The following is a 23,705-nucleotide window of genomic DNA, read 5'->3' on the forward strand; positions in this document are numbered from 1 at the left end:
CATGTATCTAAACATTTCCCCCTGCTCCAGCCCATACTTCGCTTCCAGCTCCTTCAATCCTGCAAACCGACCCCCAAGAAACAAATCTTTTAGTGTCTTAAACCCCTTCTCCTCCCATTTCCGAAAATTTCCATCCCACTCCCTGGCTCAAATCTGTGGTTCCCCCGAATCAGCATTTCCCTTGGCCCTGCCCCCAACCCAAAGTGTTGGCGAAACTGTCTCCAAATTTTCAATGAAGCTATTATTACCAGACTCCCTGAGTATTTCCCCGGGGCCATCGGGAGCAGCGCTGTTGCTAGTGCTTTCAATCCCGACCCCCTGCACGAACTCTCCTCCATTCTGACCCACTGGGAATCAACCCCTCTGACCCAGCTCCGCACCTTCTCCACATTCGCCGCCCAGTAGTAATACATCAGGTTCGGAAGACCCAAACCCCCTGCCTACCTTCCCCTCTGTAGCAGCACCTTTCTAACCTTGGCAGGAAAATCGGCAGGCATTGAAAAAGAAACAGAAATCGTGGCAACACGTTCATTTTAACTGCCTGTGCCCGACCCGCCAGTGTACTAACAGAAATCTTTAAATCACACATTTTATAAAGTTAATTTGGAATGTAAAGAAATTATTTCCAGATAAGCCCTAGTCATGTCGGCATAGTTTAAAATGCATCTTTGCACTGAAATTAGTTTTAAATTAATATCAGTTAATATTTAATTCAATTCCGTCACTGCTGATTGTATTAAGGCTGTGTAGTTTTTTCAGCTGAATAACAGACTGCCGATTAAAAACACACCATCAAACATATTAAAACAGTAGTGCTATCCGCTAGCTCTTAAAAAGGCTAATTGGAATGCAAAGGTCGATCTTAACTGAAAGATTCCGCACAACGATTGTCCACTTCTGGCAGAACTATTATTCTTCAACTAAATTCAGAAGTTACTGAAGCTGTTTAAGGCCAGTATGGGACAGAACAACCTAGTTTTTAGGTTGATCTTTGAATTGAGCTACTAGGAAGTCTTAGAAAAGTCAAGGGCTCAATGACGTGGCTCAGCATCATCTTCCAGAATTCACCCGGATGGTGAATTTTCTTTTAATATATTCATTCAAGGGATGTTGGTGTCCCTGGCTAGGCCAGCATTTATTGCCCATCCTAATTGCCCTTTGAGGTGATGGAGAGCTGCCTTATTCAACTGCTACTGTCCCGTCTGGTGTAGGTACACCTGCTGTGCTGTTAAGGAGGGAGTTCTAGGACTTTGACTCAGTGACAATGACGGAACAGTGATATATTTCTAAGTCAGGATAGTGAGTGGGTTGGAGGGAGACTTCCAGGTGGTGGTGTTCCCACGTATCAGTTTCCCTTGTCCTCCTGGAAGGTAGCGGTTGTGGGTTTGGAAGGTGCTGTCTAAGAAGCCTTGCTGAGTTTTTGCAGCGCATATCGTCTGTGCGTCCGTGGCAGCGAGTGAACTCTTCTGGAAGGGGTTGCAAACAAATGGGATGCTTTGTCCTGGATAGTGTCAAGCTTCAAGTGGTGTTGGAACTGTACTGTTTTGCAAGAGAAGACATCGGATTTTGCCAGATAACACATGCATTCAGTTCCCAGCAAGGCTAACTGGACAGAGATCAGGAATGAGAATGTGAACTGATTTCAGCCTCCTTAGCTCAGTGACAAGAGACCAACTTTCATACAATCTGATCTCGAAGACAGTTATTGGGATATCACAGCTAGGAATCAACACTTGCAACTTTTCTGATTCATGGATAAGCACTGAACTTTATGATGGCCTCACTAGACCATGGAATCAAATGCACACATCTTTTTGGAATACTTACACTTGTCCCAGCCATGCACAACCCCCAAATTACTGACTGTTTAATCCAGCAGATATGTGGAGGACAATAAATGAACAAATTACCCTTCAGTAAACAGATACTACATTGAAGAAACTTTATTAACTTACCAAAGTATGTCTTGCAAACAAATCCAGCACCTCACTGGGAAATCAGCCACTATGCAGTGAAATTCAAAAACATATTTACAGAAATTCTGGATGCAACAAAAAAGCACAATCAGAACATACAATTGTTCAGTAAGGATTTTATTTCCCAGTTATCTTCATAAAGTTGCAATGTGTCAACAGCTACCTCAAAGCATAAAAAGGATCCAATTACAGAGATCCTCTACACTGCTTTCTTTTCCATTAGCACTTTTACGCTAGTTCAGTATCGTAATACACAGCTGACAAAAAGTTGAATGCACATTTTTAAATACCACAGAGCTGAGGACAAAGCCACATTTCAATAGAAATAACATTTCAATAGGTGAAACCGTATTGGGTACGCATACAGTGCGAGAGGCATTTTCTACCTATACAAATGTGAATAGTGTAACCAGTTTAACTGTACATTTTATGCACATTAGAAGGGATTTTATACTTATGAGTGTCAGGCAATTTTGGTGCACAAGCTGTCTTGAGTTGCGATATCACCCACAGTTCATAACACAGAATTCAGCACCTGACCAGCTGCAGGGAACAATCCATTGAGAAAACTGAAATGCGCCACAAGGCAGACAGAGTCTGACAATAACACAAATCAGCTGGAGTGCTACTTTAAAAAGAAAGGTCTTTGTCTTTAAGCCCGTTCCCTGCCCACCACCCCCACCCCTCCCACCAGGCCCATACCCCACCAGGTTGTCGACTCCCATGCAATTTAGGGAACTCAATTCACAGGTTATTTTTAAAACAGAAGATTCAATTGTCAAATATTTGCCTTCAAACCAGATTATTAGCATACTTTATTTTTTACAGATAGGATTACAGATCAGTACATTAAAAAACACTGAACTGGTCAGTAGTGAACTAGGAATCTGTCCTGTGGAGTTTTTGCCAGATTAATCCATTCTCAAGAGTTTTGAATGAAAATGGGTCTTGGAAAATCGGATTGTTAAATTTTAATCACCAAAATGTGGAAATCTGGAAATAGATAACAGGAACTTTTGAAATGACACAAAAAAAAAAAAAACAGCACCTCAAAAGGTATCTTAACAAACACATGGGTGATGACCACTGCTGAAGAAAATCCATGCCGGGGAGGTTTACAGTAGTTATGAGAATTTTTTCTTTACTCAGCTGAACGACAGAAAAGAAAAGACTTCAATATCGAGCCAAATGACATGCCTCTTGTCGTGTTTCAGAAAAATAAAGGATGCAATTGGGAAAGGATCCGGTGACTGTCTTCATTGAAAAGAGAAACGTACTGGAGATAGGCAACTTCAACCCTAGCAGAAGAGCCTAGTAGGAGTTAGGCCAGTTAAACCAATCTTTCCAAAAACAATTTCATAAGTTCAAAACCTATCTCACCAGTTTTGTCAGAACTGTATGCTTTCAGCCAGGAAACAGCATCGCAATATTCATGTTTGGCACAGGCTCCAGACTCCATGATCACAGTGAAAGGCCTCCCAATTTTCTGAATGGTGTGCGCCACAAATCTGATGTACACCAATCACAACCAAATGCTAAGTTTCTGATGTCTGCACAAGTTTTATTTACTTAAAACAGGTCTCAACGTGCTCACATAGAATATAGCTAAGAGTTATATAGGTACTCGAGGTATCTGCATTCAGTTACATTTGTGCGAACTGTAAAAACCACTAACACAAAAAGGGGACATCCAACGTCCTGCACTTGTTGCTTGGTAAAAATATACCCCATCTTTCAACTGAATACAATTAAAATATCTTTCCAATTGTTCTCAGTTTACGACAGAAAGCCCAGCCAGGGAAGCACGGAGTCACCTCGGTTTTGAAATCTTGAGAAAGATGGGTTTCCAGACTGGGTTTACTCACTTGGTAAAAGTTGTATTTACTGGGGGCAGGGGCGGAGGAGAGTGGGAGGAAAGAGATGGGGAGCTGTTGCCGTGGGCAACATGATCTTTATGGAATGATGCAATTTAATACTCATTAAAGCACAGTTTAAAACAAATCTACAGTACATTGTTATTCAAGTAAAACACTAAAATTGCAAATGTCTCAGACTAAACAGCAACTCATAAAAAAAATTGAAATCTTCAAAATTTAGCATCACTTAGAACAAGTCTAGACGTCTCCTGCGTCACTGTCCTTTTTGTCTTTCTTTCCTTCCCCTTCGCCTTCCGCTGTTTCACTGGTGTCCCGTCTCCGTTTGCGGTTTCTCATATTAAACCGAGGCTTTGGCTGGGGTAGTGGGTCCATCCCAAGAACTTTGTGAATCTGCCGAAACGCTAACAACCTCAATGCATGCTGGGAAGATGAAGATACAATTAATTTTCAATGATCACCAATCATTTTCTCCAGGATACTTCTCACTGCTTGAATGCAGAAACAATTGGAAAAATGCATTTGAAAGCAAAAGGAAAACCATCCACAACAAAATGTTACTCCATGACAAAACTGGTCTCCACCCAAAGTAGTCTTTTCTCTCTTTGATACTGAATGGCTACGGTGTATCCTCTAGATACTGTGTATCTAGCAGTGTTTTCATTTTGGATTTTTGTGCTAATTGTTTTCCCCATTTGTATAGCGTCTTACAGCTTAGTTTTTTTGAAGAGAATGCACAACTTGTATTCGCAAAATTAAAGAATTTTGATATAAAAAAGGTAGTTCCATTTTCTCATTGCATTGATGATGCTTGATAATGTAATCATAGAATGATGACAGTACAGGAAGAGGCCAGTTGGCCTGTCGTGTCTGTGCCGGCTCTCAGCAAGAGCAACTCGCCTCACCCAATTCCTGTCTTTTCGCCATAACCTTGCAAATTCTCTCTTCCAGACAATTGTCCAATTCTCTTTTGAAAGCTCCGGTTGAACCTGCCTCCACCACATTCGTGGGCAATGCATTCCGGATCCTAGCCACTTGTGGATTAAAAAGCTTTTACCCCTCATGCAGCCATTGCTTCCTTTGTCAATCACCTTAAATTGGTGCCCCCTGGTTCTCGATCCTTCTGCCAAGAGGAACAGTCTCTCATGATCTATCCTTCAAATCTCTGAACACCTCTATCAAATCTCCTCATCAATTTTTTCTTCTCTAAGGAGAACAGCCCCGGTTTCTCCAATCTACCCAGGAAATTGAAATTTCCCATCCATGGAACCATCACTGAGAATCTTTTCTCTGCCCTCTCTAATGCTTTCATATGCTTTCTGAAGTGTCGTTACCAGAATTGGACGGCGAACTCCAGTTGAGGTCAAACAGGATCGTAATTTCCCTGCTTTTGTACTCTGCTCCATAGGATTATAGAAAAAATCACCTTGTTTTAATGGATATCTGCCCAGCGCAGAAACCTCACCTGTGCACTAGCTGTAATATCCTCTCGTTGCTGATGGTTCATATAGGACAGAGCATCTGAGTGATCTTTTTCACAGGGATCCAGGAGCCCAGGACCATCTGTAGCAAGCAATTGCATTCCCTAGTTAAACTGTGCAATCAGACTTCAGTTAAAAAATACACAAGGGCTACCACTTGGACAGTTTCTTTACTGCATCTAGTGATCGAACAGTTACAAACCTATAATTCTCATGTCACCAAAAACCTTACTGTGCATTACTTTGGGGAGTTAGCAGATGATGCTAGTAGTATTTGGCAAGTTTTGGTACAAAGTTCCGCACCCCAATATAATCGCACCTGAAAGACCTATTTTGTTAGATATGGCATCCCCCTATTCTGACCAACCTCGAACAGGAGGAAGATTATCCCTCCTCCGCCTTCCCTGTGGAGGATCCATCATCCATGTGCTATAATTTCAGCCATTGGTCACTTATCAAAGCTGGTCATATAGCACCAGCATCTATCAGAGGGACAAAGTTGGACTAAAAAATGCTTAGTACTATTTTGGCTCATTTTACTTCCGGGATGGGGGTGGGAAGAACAGGAAATTAACATCCACCCGTAGTGTCGTGAATGTTTAATACAAAATAGATATCTTCATTCTTTTGAGCTTTTCACACAATAGTCAGTACAAATAAAAACCAATCCAACATTCAAAGGATTGCTAAAATGGGGAAGAAATTCAACATACACATGCAGAGTCATAATACAATGATATTCTGCTGCCTACATGCTCTATTTATTTTCCTAAAAACATTTAGGTGGAAAAGCTACAACCCCATATAAAATTAAGTCTTAGATGGCCATGCTACAGGTATCCGTTCATCATCCTGCATGTTATGGCAAAAGTCCAAATCCACTGATGTACTATCAGGAACGACAAATTGCTCATTGCATTTCTCTTCCAATTTCCCCTTCTAAACCATGGTACAGATGTGTAATGGCAGAAAGTCATAAGGTTTATAAAGTGGGTGAAACGTTGTCCTTTCAGCTCCTAGACGCAAATCCAGTCACGGCAATCTGGTTAATCTTGCGTTAGCCGACATGAAATTAGTTTAGGGCCATCTCAATCTACTTCCTCTTGGGCATGGTTTTGTAGAAGTGTTGGTTCCTAATTTTGGGGAAATCCTTCGCAGAGAGGCCATTGAATAGCTAGCACGGGAAATTTTTAAAAAGGCATACCACTATTCAGCAAGGGTTTTTAATTTAAGGTTGAAGGTAACTCATATTGCTGGGGCAGTGCTAATGGAACTGATGGATGTAACCATTGACGGCTTAAGATACCGGTTAAGAGCTTTAAAAAGAAAATCTATATAGTGCATCTATATAGTGCTTTTCATATTTACAGCCAACAAAGCACTTTTGAGGTGTTCTTACTTTTGTAATGTAGGAATCGTGGCAACCAATTTGCACACAGCAGCAATGCAATAATGACCAGATAATCTGTTTTATGATGTTTGATTTTGAAATAATTATTGGCCAGCACACTGGGGACACCTCCCCTGTTCTTTTTTAAAATATTGCCATGGAATCATTTTAATCCACTCTAGCAGCAATAACGTCTCATCTGAAAGAAGGCACCTGAGTGTATTGTGTCCTAAGTACTGCATTAGGTAATGAAAGCTTGGATATTTGCACTCATGTCCCAACATTGCAGAAAGCTGCTATTCTTGACCCCGATATCATCATGGATGCCCAGAAACAAAGTATCCCATTCCCAAATCTGACATCTCATTTTGAGCATACATTCAACATATAACTTTGATGAAAACACAATGAATTGCTCATATCCTGTGCAAGGCGAAGGAAGAAGATTGTTTATCTCCCCATCACACAAAGCAAGCAAGAGAGACTAACCTGGAAGGAGAACTCCAGAGGCAACAGATTCCAACACTCTCCGCATCGCATCACCAGGACTCAGAGGGCCTGAAGAACTGCTAATGGCTTTCTCCACAAGCAGTTCCATTGCCTGTTTACAAAAAGCAATATGGTATTACAATTGACTTGCACCTACTTTCTAAGGTGTATACCCAAAATTAAGTTGGCTTTTTTGGCAGTGGGTAGCTCAATCTAAAATATCAAGCACAGAGACATATTCACCTCAAACACACAAGCTGCATTACCAGCCACAGTTCAAACTCTGCATAAAAGCCCTGTCAACTCAGAGGAAAAGACAGCTGCGGCGGCAGAGAGAAATCAGGCCTCTTTATGAGTGACTACGCTGTATTCAGTGAGCTGATGATGGCCTAGTGAGAGATCCTTGCAGTCAAACAAAATATCAACAGGTAAATGAAAAAAGGAGGCCCAAAAGTAAAAGTTGGCAGCTGCTGCTTAGACTTGAGGCATGAAGAAACTCACTTTCACTGCTATCTGGAGTGTTCTGGAAAAGATCAGGATGTAGCGATTCAGCCGTTGCAGTGCAAGTGTCACTTTTGAGTTGGCAAATTGTAACTAGGGCGGTGCCTCAGGTATCAGTGCCGGAGCCTAATCTATTTATGATCTATATTAATGACTTGGATGCAGGGACCAACTGCACTGTAGCCAAATTTGCTGACTTTGTGAGAAGGATATAAAGAATTTGCAAAGGGATATAAATAGGTTAAGTGAGTAGACATAAAATTGGCAGATGCAGTACAATGAGGGAAAATGAGTGTATCCACTTTAGCAGCAGGAAGAGAAAAGCAGAATATTATTTAAATGAAGACAGACTGCAGAATGCTACTGTACAGAGGCATCTAAAATTCCTCATATCTGAATCAAAAAATGTTAACATGCAGGTACAGCAATTAATTAGTGAGGCAAATGGGATGTTGGCCTTTATCGCAAATGGGAGGGAGATGGAGTATACAAGTAGGGAGGTCTTGCTACAAATGCCCTAGAGTTTGGTGCACAATTTTGGTCTCGTTACTGAAGGAGGGATATATTTGCATTGGAAGCAATTGAGATGAGGCTCACACTGGACTGGTTCCTGGTATGAAAGGGCTGACTTATGAGGAAAGGTTGAACAGATTGGACCTATACCAATTGGAGTTTAGAAGAATGAGAGATGATCTTATTGAAACAGAAGATGCTGAGGGCTTGACAAGGCAGATGCGGGGAGAAGGTTTCCCCTCGTTGGGAAATGTAGAACTGGGTGGCGCAGTTCCAAAATAAGGGGTCACGCATTTAAGAGGAGGAATTTCTTCTCATTGAGGGTTGTTAGTCTCTCGGATTCCCTTCCATAGGGAGCAGTGGAGGGTGGGTCATTGAATAAATTCATGATCGCGTTAAGACAGAATTCTGATCTACAAGAGAGTGGATTGCTATGGGGACCGGCAGAAAAGTAGAGTTATGGCCACCATCCAATCAGTCATGATCTTACTGAATGGTAGACCAGGTTCAATGGCCTACTCCTGCTCCTATATATGACTTTGTAGGGCTGTAGTTTGGAACACAGGTGCTAGATAATTTAAAGGACCAGACGGGAATCATTCCCAGTTTCTTTGGACAGAAGCAGCAATGAACCTCCTCCCAGAAAGTGAAGATTCATCATGTGAAATAGACATAATACTAAATACAATCTGCAATGGATTAATTAGACCACAGCATCTATTAGCTGGCGTTTCCATTCTTGATCATTATCCAGTGACCTATAAAGGAGCACCCATCCAATAAGGGTAGGATTCAAATGAGCCATATTGGTTCTCATGAATAGCTACCTCAAGTTCTAGTTTTCAGTCTCACAAATAAATAACTTAAGTACCAGACTGCTGCAAAGTGATGGGCGAGGAGCGATGATGCTAATCTATCACAATAGAAAACTAATGCAAAAGATTTGGCATATGGTATATGCCTACTCACCCAGTCTGGCAAGGCTCCCCACGTTGGTACTCGCTGGCACAGGTCACGTAGAATTCGTATGATAATCACACAGGATTGCAAGCCATTAGCCCTAGCCTTCAAATTTGGACGGAAAATTATAATTACTCAGCAATGTCAAATCCACAGTGCAGAGTTAACTTGAAAGTAATAAAATATTTTTTTTGTTCGCAACCCATAAGAGGCTTGACATGCACTAAAAGTAATTCAATGACTACAGTTGGTTGTGAAACTGTTTTTGACCAAAGTTAGTATTTTAGAATCTTTAAAATTGCTAACATTAAACAGGTGCCCCTTAGACAGAGGGCATGGATTTATGATAAACTATCCTTTCAAAGATTCCAGACAGTTGTCAAAAGGAAACTGGCCAGAAACTAAGTGGCCCTAGCCTGAGAGCCAGCGCGAATGAGAGCGGCCATATTATTGGACAGGTGCCAGTGTTGTAGCTATACTGGAACTCTTACGTTTTAAAAATATATTGCCTATTAAAACTATGCACCACGCTGTACCCCATGACAAATCACTGGTCATGTAATTGTAGTATTGTGGCTCAAAAATGCACATATTGAAATAGCTACACTTACACCCACATTATCAATAGTAACTGCATTTTGGAAACAGATTAATTGGATGAGAAAGCACATTGAGCTGTTCTGGGAAATATGATAAAGGGTTATTGAAAAGCAAGTTATTTCCACATATATATATATTAACGTTTTCATTCTGTTCCATACGCATCTCTTATTTACAATGACTACTTGGTTGTTAACTCATCAACAAGTATAGATTCCATCAACAAGTTAAAGTGTAAACATGTCCAAGGCTTCTCGCAGTGTCAGGAGACCAGTCTTACAGGGGCTAGCCTTCGACCCAACCACTTGTCCAGTACACACAACTACCCTCACTTGCCGCAGCACCGTGCTCCTGAAATTACCAGAAACGTGATGCACATGCGTGAACTTTTGCAAATTAAGAAAAATATCCACAAAAGCTTCAATAATAAGACTAAGCAAGCCCCTATGCACAAGCTGAAGAATTCAACAGATCGGCAATATCCTTGGCTCTGAAGATACCTCAATAAAAAGGATGAGAGAATACAAAATGCCGCTGATCAATTGCCTAGCATCACAGTCTGATTCCTAAAACACGTCTAAATTGTTGAGAGTTCAATAGAATAAACATGGAAACAAAAATGGAGAAAAACCCATGGTCATCAGCAGCTGTAAAGATAAAAAGACAAATTAAAGGTTTGGGTATGGAACCTTCAATGGCGGAGTTGGAGTACTTGTTTCTTTCTTTCCAAATGCCTTCTCTTTTCCAGAATTTCTGTTAAGATTCCCAGTATTTGCCCCTGCCCTTTCTTTTTATATAAAAGAAGCAAATTTGATCGAGTCACTCAATTTAAGCTGGCGGAGGTGGTGGTGGAAGCAGGGACGATAGTGACATTTAAGGGGCATCTTGACAAATACATGAATAGGATGGGAATAGAGGGATACGGACCCAGGAAGTGTAGAAGATTTTAGTTTAGGACAGCATGGTCGCCGCAGGCTTGGAGGGCTGAAGGGCCTGTTCCTGTGCTGCACTTTTCTTTGTTCTTATGGCTCCAACTGAAGTCTGATCAAATTATGTGAAGCAATTCTAAAGCCAGGTAGGGCTCACAGAAACCCCAACAAAAATGGAATTTGACAGTCACCATAAATCAGTGTCCCTGGCTGCAGATAACAAATACTGACAAATAAACTGCTATACAGCATATTTTTACCTGGAACCACTTGGCATGACGAAGGGCAGCCAGACCCTCAAGGCATCTTTGCTTGTTCAATATATCTGATGGATCTTGGACTGGGACAGAGGTTGCATCTTAAAAATAAAGAGGGGATAGTCCCAAAGTTCAGCAGTTAGTTGATAGCAGTGATGTGCAAACGAGAGCTGAAATACTGAACAAGCCATGACAATGTTAACAGGTTTTCTGCAGTTACAAAGTGAGAAACTGTGATCTGAGCAGAGCTGAGGACACTAGGGGAGAAAAGTTAAACGGTAAGCACAAAACCAATGGAAGGAAAAAGGTTTGTGCTACTTGCTTTAGAGGTAGGTTGCATTCTCTCCATGCCATTTTGAAATTTATGGCCAAACTCCATTCCAGCCCAGTGATTCGGGTAAATGCCAGTGACCCGTAGGTTTTTCTTGCAAAGTTACTTAAAATGGCTTTACGAATCTCACCTTTATCCTTCACAATATCGTCTCGCATGACAGGGGATGTCAGTGAAATTTTGACCTGCATCTTGGGTTCTTTACACGTAGAAAGGAAGATGCAAGATTCACTGGGGCAGGTTTTCAATTCATATGTCTCTTCCGTTACGGTCTGTGAAATAAAAATGCAAACTATTTTTGTGGAAATATTTGTAGCTCAAGACCGCAAAAAAAGTCAATTGTATCAAAATCTTTCACGAGGTTCCTTTTGTTGTACAATGCAAACAATACAACAGCAACAATGAATAAATAATCCTGAGCTGAGCCAGGACCAAGTATTTGGCCGATTTCAGCAACTGGGGGGTCGGGGTTCTAGATTGAGGGAGGGGACAAAACCCCATATCATGTGCCTGCCCCATATCATTATTCTACTGTAAAGTGTGTTTGTGTACATTGGACGAATATAGAATTCAGTTTGGAGTGATATTTCACTCTCAAAGTCAAACAAGCTGCGTATCTAGAGTTGCACTCTTGGCTTAGGTACAAAAGGGTGCCTGTGCAATCACATCCGAACAGGAGGCAAGAAAGTAGTCATCCACAATCAGTTTTTAATCAGTTTAAAAAAAGATAGAACAGCAGCAGAAAGTGCTTTCAAATCTCTATAAATGAAATGAAATAGTCTTAAACTGTAAATCAGTCACTTTACACGGGCGGCATGTGGCGCAGTGGATAGCACAGGGACTGCGGCTCTGAGGACCTGGGTTCGAATCCCAGCCCTGGGTCACTGTCCGTGTGGAGTTTGCACATTCTCCCCATGTCTGCGTGGGTTTCACCCCCATAACCCAAAGATGTGTAGGTTAGGTGGATTGGCCACACTAAATTGCACCTTAATTGGAAAACAAATAATTGGGTACACTAAATTGAAAAATTTTTTTTTTTTTTTATAAAGTCACTTTACACAATTATCTTTATGCTTTGCACAATCTTTGAAAATGCATTTCCCCAATATCCATCAGAACACAGAATATGACTATGTACAGTATGCATGAAGTTCGAAGATGGTTACCAGGAGTTGTTTGGGCAGGTTAGCTGAAATCCTTTCCAGAAGGGCTTTTGTGGGCTTGTGGGCAGACAGCAGGATAAGGTTGACATTCCTATCACCACGCAGAAGCAATCCTTTTGCCAGCACACCAACACGCATGACCCCTTTCAGCACACGTGCTCCAAGGTCACCTTTTCTGTGAAAACATGGCAGGAAATCCTTTAAACGTCAGTTAAAAGGCATATAAACAGTGAGTAATCTATATTTAAATTTAAAAGGTTTTTTTTTTTTTTACATGAAAGAGAAACCAGTTTTAAATTCAGTTCAAAATGTAATACGTAAAAATAATTCACATGGTGGGGGGGGGGTCTGGCAAGCTACGTTCGCCTACAAGTGCCAACAATCGTCATTTTTGTAATGCTTCTGTATTGCCAGCAGATGGCAGGGTAATGAAGGATAAGGCATGGAGTGCAAGACCATGAACCACACATTCCATTGCTGTTTTAGTCTTCAGTTTTTAAAAATAAATTTAGAGTATCCAATTATTATTTTTTCCAATTAAGGGGCAATTTAGCGTGGCCAATCCACCTATTGCATATCTTTGGGTTGTGGAGATGAGACCCACGCAGACACAGGGAGAATGTGCAAACTCCATACGGACAGTGACCCGGGGCTGGGATCGAACCCGAATCCTCGGTGCTGTGAGGCAGCAGTGCTAACCATTGCGCCGCCCTGGCTTTAGTCTTCAGTGAAAAGTAAAATACATTTCAGTTATATTTTCCAGAAAAGCTAAGAACATCTTAAAGGAGGATATCCACATTACACAAATACTGTAAGCTTGAAGCCACAACGGCACCCGATTGAGAACACAACCGTGATATTTGTATGTTATCATATAACATTAACATCCAATTCAATTTTTGGGGGAGAACAGTCATATGCAAGTACATCGGACACCCATTTTATACGCTGAAAAAACCTCATCAGAAAATAATCAGTTAAATGGTCCTTTGATGGTGCTGGTTGAGGGGGGGCAATGTTAGTTAGGACAGTTTATAGCACTTCTTTAAATGGTGCCATACAATTTACCTGAACAGGTAGAGGAGGCCTCAGATTGATGCATCATTAGAAATGTAGCACTTATTTTTTTAATTCATTCATGGTGGTGTCATGATGGGCCAGCATTTATTGACCATCCCCAATTGCCCCAGAACAGATTGGTTTTAGAGGCAATTTTAAAGTCAACCACAGTGCTATGAACTTGGAGTCACATATGGACCAGACCAGTTAAGAGTGGCAGATTTCCTTCTGTGAAAGATTAGTGAACCAGATGGGTTTTTAATGACAATCGGCAATGATTTCCTGGTCATCATTAGACTTTTAATTCGAGATTTTTATTGAATTCAAAATTCACCATCTGTTGTGGAGGGATTCAAACCCAGGTCCCCAGCGCATTGCCCCCGAGTCCCTGAATTACGAGTCCAGTAACAATGTAACTATACCATCGCCCGGCTGCCCTGCCCCCCCCCCCCCCCCCACCACCACCCAACAAACCATCTTGTGGTGAAGTAGTAGCTCGTTCTGTGCTCATGTTTGAATGGAGCTTAAACTATTCTCCTAACCATCCACTACTAAGATATCAGCAATGGTTGGCAAACTACTACGCTCCAAAAGGTTTTCAACATTTGATACGGGAGTATCTGTAAATTCTCCACACCACCCAGAAACAAAATTCACGGGTGCACAATACATTTCAGACAATCAGCCCTCATTCAAATACCAGAGAGGACTCTAGGTGTAGCAAACCCTGGAACATCTCAACCCAGCTCTGTGGTTGGGTGGGAGAAAAGAGAAAGATAAATGAGGGCCACAAATAGGGTTACAAACGTTGCTCCATATCAGATGGCCACACCATAGAAAGGTTCTTATTCAGGCAGGGCAAGAGGTTACTGGAAGTTCCACTTTAGACAGGCTGATAAAACTCCAGGAGTTACGCTAAAGGGACAATAATGGTAGAAAAAGGAGACCAGTGTCATATTTAAAGGTGTAAAGATTTAAAAAACAGTATGACTGCTCCAAAGATGGATTTGCTAAACTCCACTGATTGCACCAGCTCCAACTTCCTTGTAACAGCAGTGTGGCTTGTTTCAAAAGCTCAACTAATGTGGACACTGATGGCAGGCCTGTGACAACAACCTTGAAGCCAGTCATTATGGCTCGCAACAAAAATAAAACTACAAGTATTAAGAGTTCACGAAACATCAATGATAATCATATGCAATATTCCCTAAGGGTATTAATACTCTTGAACTACAAGTAGAACATGAACTTGATGTCAATGACCAGCTTCAGATGTTTTCCCCCAATGAGCGCTAAGCATAGCTTTGTATACACCAAAGCAAAGCCAGCCTCAACTACACACAACAAATTATCAGACACATGACAAATTTTGTAGGAAGTATATCTGGTAAATGAGAGGACAAGTAGCATCTGTGATGTAACCTTTCTCTGTGCTTAGCTGCAGTAAGCTACTCATTGTGAACTAAGATCATAGTGAAAGAACAGTTAGTCCTCAGAAAATAAGTCAGCATTTATAGTTTGCATTGATAAACTGCAGATTATAATAGTCAAGTACTACTACACCAGAGGCATTACACTCAGGCCACAGTTGGTCAAACCTGTTTCGTTTATGCTAATTTACTGCAAATCGACTGGTGTACAACAAAATGAAAAGTCTGAATTAGAATACAATTGAAGAGGCTGTTCGATATTAATCTAATAGTCCAGCTGAACTTTACATACAAGTATGTCAAATCAAATTGGTCCACAGAACTTTAATGATCACTTGAATTAGGTACTGGAGGGTTATGCTTTTGTGTGGTGGTACTAGTGAAGTCTCGGATTTAAATGCCGGTGTGCATGCAGTTTGCTAATCCAACAGGAGTGTGTGCTAGATGTTTAGCCTCAGCACCATCAGTTTGCCAGGGGAGTGTAGAGGAGAAGATAAAGACCCAGTGAATTCCCAAGAAACATAGCAAGTAGAACAGTGTCTCTGTCTTGACCGTATACTCACATTGCCAGGGTGGGACACAGATAGAATAGAGAAACTGAAATTGTCCTACTCAAGAGCAGAGAAGGTTAAGTGGTGACCGAATGAAGCATATACTGTATCGTGTTGTGGTAAAGTATGGAGAAACTACTTCCTAAAACAAGTGGGGATTAGTAACCAGAGGTGACTAGATTAAATTTTATTGTCAAAAGAAGAAATGGTGGACGGTTTTCCAGATGGTGACGATGCTACACTATCTGAAAGGATGGCGGAATCAGGAATTTTTAAACGGGAATTTGGCAAGTACTTGAAGAGGACCAATTTGCAGGTTTACTGGAATGAGGCTAGTGTGGGATTCAATTGGCCAGCTCACTAAAGAAACAGCACAGAAATGGAGCTAAATGGCCTCCTGCTGTACTGTACAATTGTGCAACATTGAAGGTCCAGGTTCCAAGTGTGAAGAAATACCACTTGGATGTGGTGCTGGAGGGCACGCAATGCCTAATGAACAAATATCCCATCAGGATAACATATTTTAGCAGATGAGGCAGGAAAATTGTTCTGTGCTGTTGCATTTCAATCCTTAACAGCAAATTGTACCATGGCGAATTATGCTGTTTCAATTGATAGCTTGACTCAAAGGTAATATGCTGCTTGAGTCAGGAAGTTGTGGATTTAAAAAACCCATAATCTGGTGCATTACAGAGAAAGTGCTGCATTATCAATAAGATATTATGTGGAGAGTCCAAACGCTCATTCAGGTGGAAAAAGACTTCATGGCAGTGAGAAAAGGGACAGAAAAGCTCTCCTTGCAAAGCTCTACCCTCAGCCAACATCAGTCGGTAGCAATCTTGCCTCTCCTTGCAAAATTCTACCCTCAGCCAACATCAGTCGGTAGCAATCTTGCCTCTCCTTGCAAAATTCTACCCTCAGCCAACATCAGTCGGTAGCAATCTTGCCTCTCCTTGCAAAATTCTACCCTCAGCCAACATCAGTCGGTAGCAATCTTGCCTCTCCTTGCAAAATTCTACCCTCAGCCAACATCAGTCGGTAGCAATTTTGCCTCAACCAGAAGCTTGTGGGCTCAAATCACACTCCAGAGATTCGAGTACAAGCTGATGCTTCAGTGCAGAACAAACAGAATGCTCCATTGTCAGAGGTGTTGTCTTTCAGGTGAGATGTTAAACCTAGATACTATCGGTTCACTCAGGTGGGACATAAATTATCCTGTGGCACTATATTGAATAAGAGCAGAGAAGTGCGTCCCAGAGCCCTGGCCAATTGGTAGCTATCATAAACATCACAAAAATAAGGGCAGCACGGTGGCACAGGTGGGTTAGCCCTGCTGCCTCATGGCGCCGAGGTCCCAGGTTCGATCCCGGCTCTGGGTCACTGTCTAAGTGGAGTTTGCACATACTCCCCGTGTTTGCTTGGGTTTCGCCCCCACAACCCAAAGATGTGCAGGGTAGGTGGATTGGCCATGCTAAATTGCCCCTTAATTGGAAAAAATTAATTGGGTACTCAAATTTATATAATAAAAAAACATCACAAAAATATTTTGTTGGTCAACATCACATTGGTTTTCTGTGGACGCTGTTTTCTGTGGAAGCATGGCATGTCCAAACCATCTGCCTTGCTTCAACATTACATGGCATGGTGACAGTGGTTCGCACTTTTGCATCACAGCGCCAGGGAACCAGGTTCAGTTCCAACCTTGGGAAACTGTGTGCAATTTGTACATTCTCCCCATGTCTGCGTGGGTTTCCTCCGGGTGCTCCAGTTTGTTCTCCGAGTCCAAAAGGTGTTCAGTTGGGTGGATTGGCCGTGCTAAATTGCCTCTTCAGTGTCCAAAAGGTTAGGTGGGATTACTGGATTATAGGGTGGGGACGGGGGCCTAGAAAAGGTGCTCTTTCAGAGGATTGGTGAAGACTTGACGGACCGAATGGCCTCTGTCTGCACATAGGGATTCTATGATTTCAACAGTGGTTTCACTTCCTCCATTGGCTGTAAAGTATTTTAGAGCGACCCACGGTTGTGAAAGGTGCTATATAAATGCAAGTCCTTTACAAAAAAATAGATTATCTGGTTATTAATTTAATTATTGCTGGTGGAACATCACATTTCTCTTTACAATATGCAAAATGGACATCAGACTTGCTGCATACTAATTTTTACAATTCAGTTCTGAAAAACTCAATTTAGGCATTGTATAAATGCAAGTTCCTTCTGCAAGTTAAAATTCTATGAAAGTAAAAACCGTCATTCGGGCAATATCACAGGATGTCGCTGCCCTGCTAGTTGGGCTACAGCTGTGGGTTTCTTACCCCTTCTCCATATTGTCTCCATCTTTTTTAAGACCTTCTTGGTCAGAAATAACATCTGACACCAGTTTGAGAGCTCGCTCTGTTTGAGAGACAATCCTCTGCACGGCCTGTAATTCTTCTTCTGTGGGATAAATGCTAGCATGTTTTGTCATGATGTAGCGGTCGTCTGAGGAATCGGGGCGACGTGGAGGCTGAAACATTTAATACAATTGTTAATGTACAGCTATCCAGAGGCCACTCTCAGCACCTCCTGTAATAAGAAAAGGAACCAGTGTTGACATTTAAAACACTGCTGCAAAGCAGGCCGTAGCAACTTCTGTTGTCATTTCTTAATCAAATATGAAAGCTGAGCCCCTTACCCACTTTGGAAGCAGCGAGACAATGAGCCTGGGAAATAAACAGGAACTTCAGGTCTCTGCTCCAAAAAAGAGGATTTCTCTCAGCACCGGAGATATTACACTGCAGCAAATATACATTTTCTCTTTACATTTGGGAAAAATGTTATATGCAGCTTTCAGAAGCTGGTGCTGGCTAGTGTCATATAATCTTCCCCATTATCTATGCACATTAACCAAGACTTTATTCCAATTGCTTCTTCGCCCTCTTGAAGAATTATTTTTCCCTCATTACACCTACAAATCCAATTTTCCTCACAATCAAGATGTTGCTGCCCTGCTAGTTGGGCCACAGCTGTGGGTTTCTTACCCCATCCAGGCTGCTGCACACCTGCAGAGCGTAACATAGATACTATTCCCCATCCAACAGCCACAAACACTTTTCCAGTGGGCATCACTGGATTGAGATCTGGAGCAGGAACCCAGACCAATTGTGTCCTTCATGTTCAGCATAAAATCAAATCACTTAAGAACATGAAGGGAGAAAATACAACAAATGTATGCTTAGATGACTACTGATATTGCAGCAGTCAAGATTCTGCCGTTTAAGCACAACTAAAGCATTAATTCATTCATTGCAAATACTACGGATTTAGAAGGTGTTTTCCAATATAATCATGAGCACCGGTTTTGGAGCTCCTGTTTACACTGTGAAAAATTGGGGATGATGAAATGAGAAAAAGGACAACATTCTAGCAGTGGTTTTAACAATATTTAACCAGCACTGATGAAAATCTAAATTTTCACCTGGTACATGACTTAATATTTATTGAATTAAGTGTTCAAAAGCAACAGAGGTAACTTCTTATATCTCCAGTGCTGCTTTGGTGAGAGAAGGCAATTTGCAATTAAGACGATTCAAAGACACAATATAGTCTCAATTTTGACCCATTCAGGAGCTCCCTTTTGAACGGGTATGAAATGCCATGGGTTCAAAACATACCATGGGTGCAGGTGCTTGTGGCATGCCCAGTCTTCCCATGAGCGGTGGCGGGTGCCAGTCTGGTGCTAACCTGCGACGCTGCTCTTCCCAATAAATATGTTCTTCCTCTACTCTCCTCCAATACATCTCCTCTTCATACCGCCTGCAAATGTGGAACAGAAGACCTCAGAAACACTCATGTACCCTCTCATTGAACCTCTCAAAAATAGAGTATTTCACGTACAATTAACTACTTTGACGTGCAGATACTTAGGAAGGTAAATGTGCCAGTCATTTTACACACCATTTTTCACAAACAGCCGAGAGATGAGTGATCAGTTAATCTAATTTTTATGCTACTGATTGAAGAACCTGGGAGTACACTTTTCTTTTAAAAAATGAGCATTTAGCTCTTTCTGCCAATCATGACCGAGGGAGGTCACAAAGCCCTATTTTTCTCAGTGCAAGCCTAAACGACCTTTCACTGCAGGTTCTTGAAATCATTTAGAAAACAAGGTTACATAAACGTGCAGATTGTACCAATACCTGCAATACAAGTGCCAGTAGATTTGAATGTGAAAGTAGACTTTCATTAGCCTGAGAGCACTTTAAATTGCACAAAGCACAAAAGGAAAATGCAACCATTTTTGGATTCAAAAGATCGCAATATTCAGCATGTGGAGAAACATGCAGATAACAAAGTCCCAGTTCTGACCAGTGTCACCAAAGATTAAGGACTTTCACTGCTTTAGCAATTCCACCGACCACCTTAACCAGTAACAATAGTTTTAATATTTTTGCTTAATTTGAGAAAACATTCCTTAATAAGGATTATTAGATTTTTTGGGCAGCACGGTGGCGCAGTGGTTAGCAATGCGGCCTCACGGCACCAAGGTCCCAGGATTGCCCTGGGTCACTGTTGGTGTGGAGTTTGCACATTTTCCCAGTGTTTGCATGGGTTTCGCCCTCACAACCCAAAGATGCGCAGGGTAGGTGGATTGGCCACGCTAAATTGCCCCTTAATTGGAACTCTAAATTTATCGGAAAAAAGATGACTAGATTTTTGATTCATTAAATTCTAGCAGCCGTGCAGAAACATGACTGACAAGATGATTCCAGAAACTCATGGAATAATGTCATTTGTGGACGTCTTCATCCAAAATTCTATGTTAACCTCATTTCCATTCGCCAGCGCTCCTCCTCTTCTCTCCTCCTCCAGTACTCCTCCTTCTGCATTTGTTTTCTCATCTTCTCCTCATGGATTTTCCTGGCTCGGATACTTGGTTTTATTTCAACCTGAAGATCTGGATTCACTTTTTTCTTTTAAATAAAGAGAGAGGGCATAGGCATTACTGCAACATGTAAACAATTTGAGCAATGCTGAAAGAAAAAAAAAAAAACATGCTGTCGAAGCTTTTCATCTTGCACTCACCAGACAGAATCACAAGAACACCAAATCTCAAAGGGAATAACATTGCAATAGTCAGGTTCTGCACTACCAAGGGAATAACATTGCAATAGTCAGGTTCTGCACTACCAAGGGAATAACATTGCAATAGTCAGGTTCTGCACTACCAAGGGAATAACATTGCAATAGTCAGGTTCTGCACTACCAAGTGACTATTAATAATAAAAAATGATTTTGTTCAACTTCATTTGCTGGACTCAGCCAAATATTATTCAAGTAAAAGAGGACTTTTAAAAAAATTGCTCAGACATTAGAAATTAAGCACACAGAGTTTAAAGTTCAGAAGTCCACTGATTTTAAGGATCTCTTCACCAAACTTAATCAAAACCAATTCCTGACTGAGCCAGTATTTATTCCAACTAGTTTTCCCCCTTGCTTGAAACGGAGAAAAACTTTAAAATCCCCCAAATCCAACACAAAATGCCAATGGTCAGTGTCTAAAAGGGAAGACCCAGGTTAAGATTCAGGTGCAGCTGAACAATTAACCTGTAATTCTCTTTCAGATGGCGATTTGACCTGCTTTGTGTTTCTAGCAGGTCAATTTATTTTTGCACTTGACTTATGATTGAAAATACAAATGCAAAAGTTGTATGTTGTGCGAACCCAAGTAAAACACATAATTGAACAAAGTCAAGATGAATATGTGACAGAATGCAACTAATTTATTCACTCATCCACACAAGGCCAGCATTTATCGACGGTGCCTAATTGTTTCAAAGGAAATGGTGGCAAGCTGTTTTCTTTAGCTGCTGCAGCCTATGTTGTAAAGGCACACCCATAGCACTGTTACAGATTGAGCCCGGGACTTTGTGCCAGTGACAATGCAAGAATCGTGGTATACTTCAAAATCTGAATGGTGTGAGACTCGTGGGTAACTTGGGAATGGTAGTGTTCACAATTGCTGGTTGCCCTTGTCCTCCTAGGAGGCAGAGGTCATGGGTTTGGGACTTGGTAATTATGCACTTTCACAACCTATGGGGAAAAGAGTGGTTTGTTACAGCTGGGGAGAATTTGGAAAGATACTGAACGATCAGGAAGGTCAGAGCGGTTCTCGTGTCATCGTCTGCCAAAACCTAGCAAATGTTTAGATTGAAGTAAAGGACTTAAAAATCTGAACAAATAGACTTCAGGCAACGATGGATGAAGTAGATATGGGATTCCCAGCATGCTCCATGGCCTTATAGCTTGGATTAGTCTGATGAGAGAGAGAAAAATTGCCGACACTTAATTAGAACTCTTTGTACTTAATCCTCAAGTACCATTAAGTATTCACCCAAAAATTATTTTATATACAGCCAACTAAGTAGTCATTAAACTTGCAGCTATAGGAGTGTTATTGAATAGATTAGATGTTTCAATCCCAGCAGTGCTAGACTTGCTGTTTTCAATCCATGTGGCATTTCTGATATTAAAAATGATTAAGTGGTGGACGAAACAGATTTAGGACCAGTGGTTAGATCCAGTTCCTTTACTTTTGACTCACTCAACCTGCAGAGCCAGATTTGTAGTCCGTTTGGGTTTCAACACAAAATAACACCACGGCCTTTATGCACAGATGCACAACACTGACTCAGCACTGAAAGCTTCAGCAAGCTGCATCCAAAGGATCTGTGGAATTTGATGAGGAGGAATGCAGACACAATTCTCTCCATTAAATGTCTGTGGACAATGTTTCCAGATCCATCCTGCGTTGGCACCATATCATGCCTGTTCACAACCATGTGACACTTTGCACATATACATTGCGATGACCCATATTAACAAATTACTCATCTTATCTGTTTGCAGGACATATGTGCCAGTCAGAGGGAGAACTGAGGAAAGACTATCTGAACAACTTCAGAATACACAAAGTAACTGCCTGAAACATGTCAGAAACAAAATTGTGAGCCACTTCCATACCTAACAGAAGAAAAATTACCAATTTAAACAAGTGATCATTAGTCCAGATTTTGCTCAGTGAAATAAAACATTACAGGCCCCTAATTACGTGGAAATGTTTTTACACTTGATCCACTTTGTTGTAATACAGACTAATAATACAGACTAATTTGCAGACTAATAATACAGATCCATCAACTCAAGAAAATGGAAATGTAAGTCACACAAGATAAAAAGTCTGCAGTATGGGTGATTGGGGGATACTCAGCAGCTATGGCAACAAATCAAAGAATGTCAGTCAGTCAGAGAACGCACCATCATGGTCTTTGCACTCAAAGAGCAGTATCCCCACTGTACCCTAAATGGGAAGCAAATCAGAGGCTTTATCCATACCAAGATAAGTTTCTCTGATCTATTAGATATCCATCAACTCAGACCTGAAACACCACCCACTACTAACACTCCTCTCCATAAAACAGGACATTACTTAACCAGCCACTTCAAACAAACCAGTAGAACCAGCATATTCCTCAACCTACCTATTTTTCAATGAAAATACAAGAGAGTTATCTGCAAACCAACAAACATCATTGAGAAGTGGTGCACAAATTAAATTACACCCAATTGCGCCTTATATGGAACAGTGGAGCAATCACTAATGACCTATACACAATATTTACCAATGCCCTACACAGGATGATCCCAGCACAAGAAGAAACCACAGTGCACTGCAGTTAAATATAAAACACCCAAGTCCTTACCTTGTACTGTAGCCTATGCCTACGACCTTTTAAATGCATGTCCTTTGCATTAGGATCATTAAAGCTACATTCACAAAGTTTACAGTGAAATCTGATCACTTTTCCTTCATCATTCCGGACCTAAATGAAGTACAACAATAGAAACTGCATGAGCAAGCGGGCAGATTAGCTTAGGATGGAGAGGCAAAACAAAAAAAACAGACAACGTTCCATGTCACCAAAATGCAACAGCAAAGTAACCAAGCCAAAATAGTTTCAGAACTCCCTACAGTATTGGTTGCCACATTTTACCCACTACTATCAAATTTCTAACCATTATAAATTCCCATATTCACAGCTGTGGTGTGGAAAAACCCATACAAACCCAATACTAGCTGTGCATCAGACATCTGGGATCTCAAAATTCTCAATATGGTTTCTTAATATCTTAAATTTGCCTTTTCCCCTTCAAACTGTAATTTC

At 41.2% G+C, this 23,705-nt stretch overlaps 1 protein-coding gene across 5 annotated transcripts in view; it reads right to left on the reverse strand.

The window, feature by feature from the left end:
- Positions 1-2,076: 2,076 nt before the first annotated feature.
- The window catches only part of LOC140395188 (zinc finger RNA-binding protein-like), a 75,817-nt gene continuing 54,188 nt past the window's right edge, over positions 2,077-23,705 (reverse strand). For all 5 annotated transcript variants that reach the window (XM_072482709.1, XM_072482708.1, XM_072482706.1 and 2 more), the window contains 11 exons: positions 23,244-23,363; positions 20,308-20,453; positions 19,155-19,296; positions 17,817-18,007; positions 12,468-12,639; positions 11,432-11,573; positions 10,974-11,071; positions 9,194-9,289; positions 7,211-7,322; positions 5,316-5,413; positions 2,077-4,273 (listed from right to left, as the gene is read on the reverse strand). In XM_072482709.1, the coding sequence (XP_072338810.1) occupies positions 4,091-4,273; positions 5,316-5,413; positions 7,211-7,322; positions 9,194-9,289; positions 10,974-11,071; positions 11,432-11,573; positions 12,468-12,639; positions 17,817-18,007; positions 19,155-19,296; positions 20,308-20,453; positions 23,244-23,363 (1,500 nt within the window). In that variant the 3' untranslated portion in view covers positions 2,077-4,090. The remainder of the gene's footprint in view (positions 4,274-5,315; positions 5,414-7,210; positions 7,323-9,193; positions 9,290-10,973; positions 11,072-11,431; positions 11,574-12,467; positions 12,640-17,816; positions 18,008-19,154; positions 19,297-20,307; positions 20,454-23,243; positions 23,364-23,705) is intronic.

Source organism: Scyliorhinus torazame, chromosome 18, assembly GCF_047496885.1.
Source record: "Scyliorhinus torazame isolate Kashiwa2021f chromosome 18, sScyTor2.1, whole genome shotgun sequence".
NCBI classification, from domain to species: Eukaryota; Metazoa; Chordata; class Chondrichthyes; order Carcharhiniformes; family Scyliorhinidae; genus Scyliorhinus; species Scyliorhinus torazame.